General features: G+C 43.4%; 1 protein-coding gene and 1 non-coding gene across 2 annotated transcripts in view; one reads left to right on the forward strand and one right to left on the reverse strand.

The window, feature by feature from the left end:
* Positions 1-12,468, forward strand: part of LOC141476549 (zinc finger RNA-binding protein-like) — a 73,130-nt gene that overhangs the window by 29,990 nt on the left and 30,672 nt on the right. The window contains exons 5-7 of the mRNA XM_074165230.1: positions 6,542-6,760; positions 8,052-8,299; positions 9,275-9,466. Of these exons, the coding sequence (XP_074021331.1) occupies positions 6,542-6,760; positions 8,052-8,299; positions 9,275-9,466 (659 nt within the window). The remainder of the gene's footprint in view (positions 1-6,541; positions 6,761-8,051; positions 8,300-9,274; positions 9,467-12,468) is intronic.
* On the reverse strand, positions 10,693-10,829 carry LOC141476824 (small nucleolar RNA SNORA66). Its single transcript, XR_012463683.1, has one exon. It is a non-coding gene; the product is annotated as a small nucleolar RNA SNORA66 (small nucleolar RNA).

Raw genomic sequence — 12,468 nt, forward strand, 5'->3', positions numbered from 1 at the left:
GGGAGGCAACGGGCAACCCGAGGGAGGGGTAGCTGGCTTTTGTTGCGAGGCAGTTGCACCCGTCCCAGTTGATCCCCCTAACCTTTCAGACGCAGCAGCAGCAGCTCTCTGCTCTGCTTTATGCATCACCAGAGCGTTCGTAACTGCACGCCAAGGCTTCATCAGTTTCTTGGCTAACTTCTCATCACTTATTACTTCATCAAATAATTTATCCCCATATCTCCGCCACTCCTCTTCCTCAAAAACTGTATCGGGATTGGCAAAGAATCCTCTAGCTACCCCATAAGCTAATAACTCTGGTAATTCCTTTTTACAATGTAAACCTTCTATGCTCCGCTTTTCTAAAAAGCATTTGAGCAAATCATACGCCGCTTGTCTATTCATACCTTCGTCAGCGCGCTGTTGCAGCCTTTCAGACTTCGGCGGCGCGTAGCCGGCAGGACACTCTCTATAGGTGCTCCTGGGCGCGGGGACCTTTTCCTTTAATCCCTTTCGCTCTTGGGCGCGGGGACCTTTTCCTTTAATCCCTTTCGCCTCCTGCGCTGCTTACAGGACCAGCACTGAGACTCCGTTGACCGTGGCTCGCAGGTTCAGCCCTCTGTAGGGTCCCTGTTTCGGGCGCCATTTGTCGCGACGGAGGGAAGACAGGGCCACTCAATATGAGTGATCAGCAAGCTTCGTTTATTGATTCACACAGTTGCCTTTTATGTCCTAACATAATTAGCTCATACATATTACAAAAGTTAAGCTCATGATTGGTTAGTTCTTAGAAAGATCAACTCCACCCTTGGTTCCTTCTTTACAGTTACTTTCATCCTCTTTTCCCATGCCTGAGCAGCTGCAACCTCTCTGTTATCATACAACAATTATAGTCAAGGACAAGGTGTCCTTGCCAGCCCAGTAGTTACGGGGGCTGAATCCGATGTTTCTCAAGCTTTTGCTCGGCCAGCTGGATCATGTCTACGTGACCCTTCTCAGCTAGCCATTCTCCCACAGGTGCGCTCAATCCCCTTATACAGATCATCAATAAAGATATTAAACAAGACTGGCCCCAAAACTGAGCCCTGAGGGACACCACTGGTGACCGGCCACCAACTGGATTTCACCCCATTAATCACAACTCTCTGGGCACGGCCATCCAGCCAGTTTTTTACCCAGTGAAGAGTACACTTGTCTATGCCATGATTCGCCAGCTTCTCCAGGAGAACGCTGTGGGGGACGGTGTCAAAGGCCTTACCAAAGTCCAGGTAGACAACATCTACAGCCTTCCCTGCATCGAGAAGGCGGGTCACATGGTCATAGAAAGAGATCAGGTTGGTTAAGCAGGACCTCCCTTTCATAAACACATGCTGGCTGGCCCTGATCCCTCGGCTGCCCTGCACTTGCCGTGAGAGCTCATGCTTAGGAGCATGGTTGAGAGTGTCCCTTGGGAGACAGTCCTGAAGGGCATAGGTGCCCAGGAAGGCTGGTCATACTTCAAGGAGGAACTCTCAAAAGCACAGGAGAAGGCCATCCCCAGGTCCCAAAAAAAAGCCAACAGGGAAGAAGACCAGCCTGGCTAAATAGAGAGATTTGGCTGGACCTCAGGAACAAAAGGAAAGTTTACTATCTCTGGAAAAGGGGGTTGGAACTTATGAGCAATACCAAGACAAAGTGAAGCTATGCAGGGGGAAAATTAGAAGGGCCAAAGCTCAAGCAGAACTGAACTTGGCCACTACGGTTAAAGGTAACAAGAAGAGGTTCTTTCAGTATATCGATAGAAAAAGGAAGGCTAGGGAAAATGTAGGCCCACTGAAGAATGAGGTGGGTGCCTTAGTGGTGGAAGACACAGAGAAGGCAGAGTTACTGAATGCCTTCTTTGCTTTGGTCTTCCCTGCTAAAACTGTCCCTCATGAATCCCAGACCCTGGAGACAAGGGGGAGGGTCTGGAGAGAGGAAGATTTTCCCTCTGTAGAGGAGGACTGGGTTAGAGACCGCTTGGCCAAACTAGACAACCATAAGTCCATGGGCCCTGAAGGGATGCACCTGCAAGTGCTGAGAGAACTGGCAGATGTTATTGCTGGGCCACTCTCCATTATCTTTGAAAGGTCATGGAGAACAGGAGAGGTGCCTGAGGACTGGAGAAAGGCAAACATCACTCGAGTCTTCAAAAAGGGCAAGAAGGAGGACCCAGGGAACTACAGGCCAATTAGTCTCACCGCTGTCCCTGGGAATGTAATGGAGCGACTCGTTCTGGATGTCATCTCAAAACATCTTAAAGAACAGGAAGTTATTGGAAGTGGTCAACACGGATTTACCAAGGGTAAATCATGCTTGACCAATCTGATAGCCTTCTATGATGTTATAACTGGTTGGCTGGATGAGGGGAGAGCAGCAGATGTCATCTACCTTGACTTCAGCAAGGCTTTTGACACAGTCTCCCATAACATCCTCATTAGGAAATTAAGGAAGTGTGGGCTAGACGAGGGGGCAGTGAGGTGGACTGAGAGCTGGCTGTGTGACAGGACTCAGATGGTTGTGATTAATGGAGCAGGGTCAAGTTGGAGGCCTGTAACCTGTGGTGTCCCCCAGGGGTCAATACTCAGCCCAGTCCTGTTCAACATATTCATCAATGACCTGGAGGAGGGGACAGAGTGTATCCTCAGCAAGTTTGCTGATGATACCAAACTGGGAGGGCTGGCCGACACTCCAGAGGGCTGTGCCACCATCCAGCGTGACCTGGACAGGCTGGAGAGCTGGGCAGAGAAGAACCTAATGAGGTTCAACAAGGGCAAGTGTAGGGTCCTGCACCTGGGGAGGAAGAATGCCAGGCACCAATATAGGTTAGGGGTGGATCTTCTGGAAAGCACTTCTGAGGAGAAGGATCTGGGGGTCCTGGTGGATAGCAAACTATCCATGAGCCAGCAATGTGCCCTTGTTGCCAAGAGGGCCAATGGAATACTGGGCTGCATAGGGAAGAGTGTGGCCAGTAGGTCGAGGGAGGTCATTCTCCCTCTCTAATTCAGCACTGGTGAGGCCACAACTGGAATACTGCATCCAGTTCTGGGCTCCCCAGTTCAAGAGAGACAGGGAACTACTGGAGAGAGTCTGGCGTAGGGCGACAAAGATGATTAAGGGATTGGAGCATCTCTCTTATGAGGAATGTCTGAGAGAGCTGGGACTCTTTAGCCTGGAGAACAGAAGGCTGAGGGGAGACCTTATTAATGCTTGTAAGTATCTAAAGGATGGGTTGAAGGAGGATGGAGCCGGACTCTTGTCTTGATTTCGGCCTAATTTACCAAAACCAGACCGACAGATGGCCCTTCCCCCCCCTTCTCCCCCCCCCAAAAGAGGAGAGAGGAGGAGAAAGAGATAAGGAGATTCAGAAGTTTAGAATGAACTAAACTACTTTAATGAAGAATTAATATTAAAATAAAAATAAAGAAGAAAATAATGAAATAGATACAATATATACAAAATGGTATCAAGCTCCCAGGATGAGAGTCATGTCACCGGCAGGCACTGGGGAAGTCCCAGACTGGACTCAGCGACAGATGGGAGCTGGATTCCAGCTCTGGAGTCAGGAACACACGGATTGGGATCAAAGGCAGATGAACAGACAGAGTCTCTGGATGTCAGCCATTGAAGAAAGAGGGGTTGACCCTTTGATCCCTCAGCCTTTATACTGAGCATGGGGCAGATGGGATGGAATACCCCAGTTGGTCAGGTTTGGGTCACCTGTCCTGTCCACTCCTCTCCACTGATGTGACCCCTCTACGTTTTTTCCATTTCTGACCCTCTAAGGGGGCAAATAACAAAATTGGCTGCCCTTGGTTGTTATGGCAATAAGTATAAGCAAGGGCCTCTCTGCACACCGTTGTGCATGGAGCACAAACATTGGGCTGATCATTCTGAGAACGAGCAGTTTTCTCCACAATATGCCGTTAACTTCAGAGAGTTAGAGGAGGCCGAGCTAGGATGTAAAGTTACAGAACAGAAAATTGGTTTGGTTTTACTTCAAACCGGGACAACTCTCTTCAGTGGTTCCCAGTGACAGGACGAGGGGCAACAGGCACAAGCTGGAACATAGGAGGTTCCACTCAAATATGAGGAAGAACTTCTTTCCGGTGAGGGTGACAGAGCCCTGGAACAGGCTGCCCTGGGAGGTTGTGGGGTCCCCTTCTCTGGAGATCTCCAGCAGACCCGCCTGGATGCAGTCCTGAGTAATGTGCTCTAGGCCATCCTGCTTTAGCAGGGGAGTTGGACTAGATGATCTCTAGAGGTCCCTTCCAACTCTGACAATTCCATGATTCCCTCAGGACCCGTGGATGGATTTCATCAGGTCCCATGGACTTATGTACCTTCAGGTTCCTTAGAAGGTCTCGAACCTGGTCTTCTCCTACAGTGGGCGGTTCTTCATTCTCATAGCCCCTGGTTTTGCATGGTCTTTCAACTCTGGAGGTGTGAGGAGAGGGGTTGGCAGTGATGACCAAGGCAAAAAGGTTGTTGAGAACCTCATCCTTCTCCTTGTCTGTTGTTACCAGTTTGCCATTCTTGCTCGTCATGGGGGGCACGCTTTCTTTAACCTTCCTTTTCTGGTTGACATACCTGTAGAAGCCCTTCTTGTTATTCTTAGCATCCCTTGCCAGGTTCATCACCAGCTGTGCCTTGGCCTTCCTGACCTCGTCCCTACATAACCAGGCAGCATCCCTATATTCTTCCCAGGATATCTGATCCTGCCTGAACTGCCTGTGCAGTTCCTTCTTGGCTTTTAGTTTGACCAGCAGGTCATGACTCAGCCATGCTGGTCTCTTCCCTTTCTTGCTTGATTTCTTACACCTGGGGATCAAGAGCTCTTGTGCTCTATGGAAACCTTCCTTAAAGATCTGCTAGCTTTGTTCTGCCCCCTTGTCCCTGAGGACCGTTTCACAGAATCACAGAAGGATAGGGGGTTGGAAGGGACCTCTGGAGATCATCTAGTCCAACCCCCCCTGCCAGAGCAGGTCCACCTAGAGCAGGTTGCACAGGAATGTGTCCAGGTGGGTTTTGAATGTCTCCAGAGACGGAGACTCCACCACCTCTCTGGGCAGCCTGTTCCAGTGCTCTGCCACCCTCAAAGTGGAGAAGTTCCTCCTCATGTTTAGATGGAGCTTCCTATGTTCAAGTTTGTGCACGTTCCCTCTTGTCCTGTCACTGGGAACCACTGAAAAAAGACTGGCCCCTTCCTCTTGACACCCACCCTTTAAGTATTTATAGGCGTTGATCAGATCCCCCCTCAGTCTTCTCTTCTCCAGACTAAAAAGACCCAAGTCCCTCAGCCTTTCCTCGCAAGAGAGATGCTCCAGGCCCCTAATCATCTTTGTAGCCCTCTGCTGTACCCTCTCCAGCAGTTGCCTGTCCTTCTTGAACTGGGGAGCCCAGAATCAGACACAGTACTCCAGATGGGGCCTCACCAGGGCAGAGTAGAGGGGCAGGATAACCTCCCTCCACCTGCTGGCCACACTCTCTTCCTGATGCACCCCAGGATGCCATTGGCCTTCCTGGCCACAAGGGCACATTGCTGACTCATGGTCATCCTGTTGTCCACCAGGACTCCCAGGTCTTTTTCCTCAGAGCTGCTCTCCAGCAGGTCAGCCCCCACCCTGTACTGGTGCACGGGGTTATTCCTCCCCAGGTGCAGCACCCTACACTTGCCCTTGTTGAATTTCATCAGGTTCCTCTCTGCCCAACTCTCCAGCCTGTCCAGGTCTCGCTGTATGGCGGCACAGCCTTCTGGTGTGTCAGCCACCCCTCCCAGTTTGGTATCATCAGCAAACTTGCTGGGGGTACATTCCATCCCTTCATCCAGGTCATTGATGAATATATTGAAGAGGACTGGACCCATTACTGACCCCTGGGGAACACCACTTGTTATGGACCTCCAACTAGATTCTGTGCCCCTAATCATGATCCTCCGAGCTCTGTCTTTCAGCCAGTTTTCAATCCACCTCACTGTCCATTCTTCTAACCCACACTTCCTAAGCTTACCTATGAGGATGCTGTGGGAGACTGTGTCAAAAGCCTTGCTGAAGTCAAGGTAGACAACATCCACCACCCTCCCCTCATCTATGCATCCAGTCATGCCATCGTAGAAGGCTATCAGGTTAGTCAGACATGACTTCCCCTTGGTGAATCCGTGTTGACTACTTCTGATAGGTGCCTTTTCCTCCATATGTTTCCCAGGGAGCGTTTCCCATTTCACTTTGGTTTAGTGTACTCTAGTAAAAAAACATTGAAATAGAAAGTTGTTTAAAATTATGGCAGCACAGTTAAAAGTACAAAAATAAATCTGAGGCTTACTGGTGTGAGCTGTGACACGATTAAACAGTTGCGTTATATATAATAGGTGATGCATAACCATTACAGTCAAAACAAAAAAGGAAAAAAGCCAACCCAACTAAAACAAAAAACTTGTTATGTGTTTATTCCCCAGTATATCATTAAGTATCACTTAATATGGTTTACATTTCATTCAACTAAAACATATCAATGTTTGTACACTTCTGTTTTCTATCCTCATTAGCTCCAAAAGCAGGATATAGCCAAGGGGCAACTCAGTATACCCAAGCCCAGCAAACACGACAAGTGACAGCTATAAAACCTGCAACCCCAAGTCCAGCAACGACTACATTTTCTATATATCCAGTATCCTCTACTGTGCAGCCAGTAGCAGCTGCAGCTACTGTTGTTCCATCCTATACTCAAAGTGCAACGTACAGTACAACAGTGGTTACTTACTCTGGTAAGAATTTTGTATATTATGTTGCTTGTATCTTTGCAATTGTTACAGGAGAGGATTTAAATACTCAGAATTTTAGCAGTTTGTGTTCAATTACACCATAATCTATTGAGAAGTATCAACCAGTTAAATCATAATAATGGCAAAATATTTTGTTGTGTCTTTAAAAGAGATTTGATGTTTGTATGTGCCTATTTTGTTACATGTTAGAATATACAAAGCGTTGGCTTTGCTACGTGCACGGTGTTTTGTGACTTAATGTAAGGTTTAGAGAGAAAAGATGGGGGATAGAAAAAATAAGGAAGTGCATCCACACAAATATAAGCCAGGGAAATTGGGAGCATGCTGCCATCAAACAGCAGGTACAGAGACAGGGAGAGGCAGTCCAATATAAATCTTGTAAGTTTGGATTGTCTTGACCCAAAATGGAAGGAGAATGGATGCAAAAAAAAGAATTTCCTTCAAACATGAGAAATTCAAAAAGTAGTTAAAGATGAAAAGACGGTAATTTATGGCCAGATGGTAATCAACTCTGATATTATAGCTGCCTTGAACTTTTTTTTTGTTTTCTATTTAAAAAGGGATTTTAAGACTTCTTTGAAACAGAGCCTGATCAGAGAATTAAAATAGTTGAACCAGTAGATGTAGGAAGTTTATGGGAAAACTGGCTCAAAGGTATGAAAGCCCAGTTTCCTTGATTTATTCAACTTTGATACTAGAAATCAAGGAACGTGTAGACAGGGTGTGCTGCAGAGGTTTTAGAGGGTGAGCACCTTCTCTGCCCTAAAACAATTTAAATCAGTGAAATAGAATGTAATAGCATTACCCATTCTGTCTTTTATCTTTTTTTTTTTTCCTCTACATAATGTCTTTCCTCCTTTTCATTTTGGAACTTGAACAATAAATCTGGTTCTGGAAGACTGCTTACTTCAAGTGGCCTTTGATAAATCTTTTATTAAAATTCTTGTTACATCATAGTTGGTCTTACCAGATGTACCAGGAAATTTCACATATTCTTTAGGGATGCTTTGATATATCTAACATAACGGTGTGTCTGTAAAGATTTATCTAAAATCAGATATCTTCGTGATACAAGTGGTATGCTATGTATTTGTGTACTGTGAAACATCAAGAAATATTCAGACCGCCTAACAGGATCTCAATAAATCATTTATAATCCTGCCCCCCCAACTGTATTATGCAACATGCTTGGAATTAGTGTATTAATTAGTGTATTATGCAATTGATACATGATGTACAGTGATGTAACATTTATTTTATTTTGGTCTTTGAGGTACCTCTTATTCTGGCTATGAAGCCGCAGTGTATTCAGCTGCATCATCCTATTACCAGCAGCAGCAGCAGCAGCAACAGAAACAGGCGGCGGCAGCAGCTGCTGCTGCTGCAACAGCTGCTTGGACGGGGACCACCTTTACTAAAAAGGCACCATTCCAAAATAAGCAACTGAAACCAAAGCAACCTCCCAAACCACCCCAGATCCACTACTGTGATGTTTGTAAGATCAGCTGTGCTGGACCACAGGTACCTGTATTATGTAATATTCTGCTATACGCTTTAGTCATAATTTTTTCAGCTAAAAAAATGACCTCTTTAAGATTATTTGTTAATTTTTAAATGCCTGATTCTATACTTTTACTAAAGGAATAATTAAATGAAAATGTGTGCTATTATAGAAAAAGGTCCCATGAGAAGACAAAAAGATGCATCCCTTTAGCTTGTACAGAGAAACTTCAGCTGTGCTTTGGACTCTGGAAGTATTCTAAACTTTGAATTTGATCTGCTTTTTTAGCAAAATACTTTTTTCAGAACTTTGTAAGCAAGCCTGAAAATTTGTTCTTCATTGTATTCCAGCATACCAGTTTAGTTTCACAGTGGGTACAAGTGCATAAAAAGTAGATATCAATTCATGTAGAATGTTTGTGTGTGTGTTTGGCAAAACAGTTCTTACTCTTTAGGTAAATTTGTCACTATTTCCCACCATGTCTGCTCTATAGATTGCCAGTGTTGGTATAGGAACAAATAACTTCTGCATTTCATTTTCAGCACAGCTTTATTTATGTGCTACCTTCTTTTGAATTTATTTTTTCACTTCTCTAGATACACTTAATAACTGTGGTCTTGCAGTTTGGGGAAAATTCAAAATCAAGAATAACTCTAATGCAATGCAGGAAACTGCAACTGAGACACAGTTTTCTGATCTTATCAATATTTCCGTGCTAATATCTGTTGACCAGTATTTGACTGAGGAAGTGAGAAGGTAGAGGAGAAAAGACCATATTGTACTACCTAAAAGTGGAATCCTGGTGGTGAAGAAAATTTCTTGGTCTTAGAAGTGGCCTGCTTATGTCTTAGAGCATGTCATATGGAAGAAATGTTCAGTGTAGGAAGTATTTCTCATACAAAGCATCTGTTTTATGCTATGATCTTTATTACATGTATTCACATGAATGATGAATGAGCAGTACAAAGCTTATTGTGTGTGTATTCTTTATTTAGACTTATAAAGAACACTTAGAAGGCCAGAAACACAAAAAGAAAGAAGCAGCATTAAAAGCTTCCCAGAACACCAATAACAGCAGCACTTCTGCTCGTGGAACTCAGAATCAGTTGCGCTGTGAGCTTTGTGATGTGTCTTGTACAGGAGCAGATGCTTATGCTGCCCATATCCGTGGAGCCAAGCATCAGAAAGTAAGAAGTTTCTCTTGTCCTTACTATACAAGTCAGTTGTGTATTTCTTCCCATCATTTTTTCTCATCTTAGAGGGGAGAAAATACACAGAAACAATATAACTGGAATTATTTTGTTTAAAGATGTTTAATTCTGTTTTTTGTTTCAAACTTATCTTTAAGCTCACTATTAGAAGGGCCTTGTTGGGAGAAAGGGACAAAAAATATTGCCACAGAATCAATTAGAGGAGGATGTATTGGGGAAAGTATGTAAATCATAGGAAGAAGGTGTAGAGTAAGATGGCGAAAAGCATCAATGAGGACATACAGTAGCATGTTTGTGCCCCCTAACTCTTTTCAAGATTTTTCTTGACATTATTTGTCTGATGCTGTGAAGCTCTCAGTGCACTTTGAAACAATGTAAGCTGAGTCAGTGCCAAGGGACGGGACTATGTGCATCACTTTTTGGTATTTCTTGCAAAGAAAATTGGCACAGGGGAGCAAGGAACAATGTCCTGTAGTAGACTTTATAATGAGTATGTTTGGAAGAGTTTTGGTAAGCATGCTTTCCCTGCTGTCTGGGTGCACAGGTGGACGTTGTAGAATAAAAACTGTGGGCTGCACTGTGACCCCTGTGACCTGTGTTTTAAATTTGGCCATACGCATAAGTGAAATGGCAGTGTAGAGTGTGTGTTTATATATTACAGATTTTACAGATATTATAGATTTGCAAATGACTAGTGCTAGTTCTACTACTTGTCAAGCTATTCAGTGCACTGATTTAATTCCTTAATCTAGCAGAAAACTATGAGAACTTTTTTTTTTTCTGGGCTCATTTTCTAACATGAGAGAAATGTTAGAAACATTGGCGCTCACAAAACAGTCTGCTGAGTGCCAGAACCCACAGAAGTTATACATATGGAAGCGGCGGGGGTGGGGGTGGAAATGGGAGGGAGAGAATGAACAGGGACCTACCTGTCCAGGAAGCATTAATTTGGCTCTTCAAGTTTCATGAAACCATGCCTAAGTTACTATTACAAAATACAATACAGTGTTCACAACACACTATGAGGTAACAGTATCAGTTTATCAAAGAAAATGCTTTTGTTCTCAGAATATATGATTAAAGCTTCCTGACAATTTTCAGTATTTATTACTGTGAAAAGACTGATCATTATGAGCAGGACTATTAACAAGATTCTGCTACAGACAGTTTCATTTCTTCTGTGCTACTTTTTTATCAAACTTCCTTATCATGGTATAGAATGAACAGCCCCAATCATTTGATTTCTAAGGCTAATATAGTTCTATGACCATGTTTACTTTAGCAAACCTGTTCCCCTTGCTTCTGCAACATCACGCAGAGCTAGTGATCAAGTTTGCAAGACTACAAGAAAAATATTCTAGAATTGACTGCTTCTTCCTTTTTAAAAGTTATGTTATACTATGTTACAGAAATTTTCTAAATTTATGATGTTTCTTTTTCGCCCCATGGTCTTACTGAGAACCTTTTAACATTAAGATGACCAGACACTTTCATGTAATTAATTTATATCAAAAGATTTTTGTGCCAATTTCATTTGACTTACAAGAGTTTTTAATCCTTGTTTGGTGATTAGTGTCTCATCACATTTGCTGAGATGAACTTAACTCCTCCCAGACTATTTTGCCAGACTCCCTATTCCACTGATCTGTCTTGCAGTTGTTCTTTGCACCTATCCTAGTATTATCTACTCTTCTTTCTTGACTACAGATGGCAAGAACTGTATGTATCATTTCAGATGACGTTTCAGCTGTGCTACCCACTCTGCTCCAGACTTTCTTTCCAGTCTAGCTTCCTCAGAACAGCTTCTTGTAGTTACCTGTGTATTGACACTATTTCCCTTGCATCAAATATCACAACACACCATACTAATATAAATACTAAGTAAGACTCAAGACCAATCCCTAGGGTACTCCACTGCAATTATTCCTATTTGATAATCACTCTTCTAATTCTACTAACCCCCTCTACCAGCTCCTTCTCTACAATTCTTTTACTAATCTCTACCTTAAGCAATAATTTTCCATACTGCACCACATCAAGTATTTCAACTTAGTCCCAAAAAATAAGATTCCAAAAGACTTAGGCACCTGATGAAGTTATTAGAGCACCAATGAAATACAGTATGTCAGCTGAGCTATGGTAAGAAACCACGTGTGTTCTTTACCACAACAAAGTAATTCAGTTTAGATTGATCCCCCAACACAGTGGGAAAAAGTTGAACCAAATTACAAGTGAACAGAGAAGCTAACTGATTGACCTGGTAACTTAGCGAGTTTTCTTTGTAGGACAATTCTTCTCTCCCCCAAAATAAATTCTAATATCCTTATTAGCATCTTTGAGTTCAAGGAATTCTAGCGCTCTTCATATGAAATGATATGCAGTCCAAGTGGCTTTACTAACTAGGTGAAGCCTAAAAATCACAGAATAATTTAGGCTGAAACAAAGATTTGGAGGTCATCTGTTCAAAGCCTGTGCTCAAAGCACAGCTAATTTTAAAGTTACATTAGGTTTCTCGGGGCTTCGTGTCCAGTCAGGTTCCAATCATCTCCAAGAATGAAGATTGCAAAACTGCTCTAGATGACCTCTTCCAGCCCAGCCTGAACACTTACATTTGGCTAAGTTGTATTAAAACACCAGCAACAAAAAGTCCACACCCTGACAGCGAGCTTTCAAAAAGAAGGTGTTAGCCATCACTACTCCACATTAGTTATTAAAATAACTAGATTAATTATTTCACATTGCTGTTAGTAATTTTTATTCCCCCTTACAAAAATCCAAATATTCAACAAGCAATTAAAAATCTTTTCTGAACTGCACAAAGATCTTCAACACGGAAACTGTAGCAGTGGTTTTTATGGGCTTCCAAAGTGAAAAAAGGTGGCAGCACACCTAAAATGATTTAAAGTCAGAAGCTGGCTAGGAGGAAGAAAGTGCTGATCAATAGCAATTAATGAAATATCGGTGTCCACTTAGCAAAA

Source organism: Numenius arquata, chromosome W (genome assembly GCF_964106895.1).
Source record: "Numenius arquata chromosome W, bNumArq3.hap1.1, whole genome shotgun sequence".
Taxonomy (NCBI): domain Eukaryota; kingdom Metazoa; phylum Chordata; class Aves; order Charadriiformes; family Scolopacidae; genus Numenius; species Numenius arquata.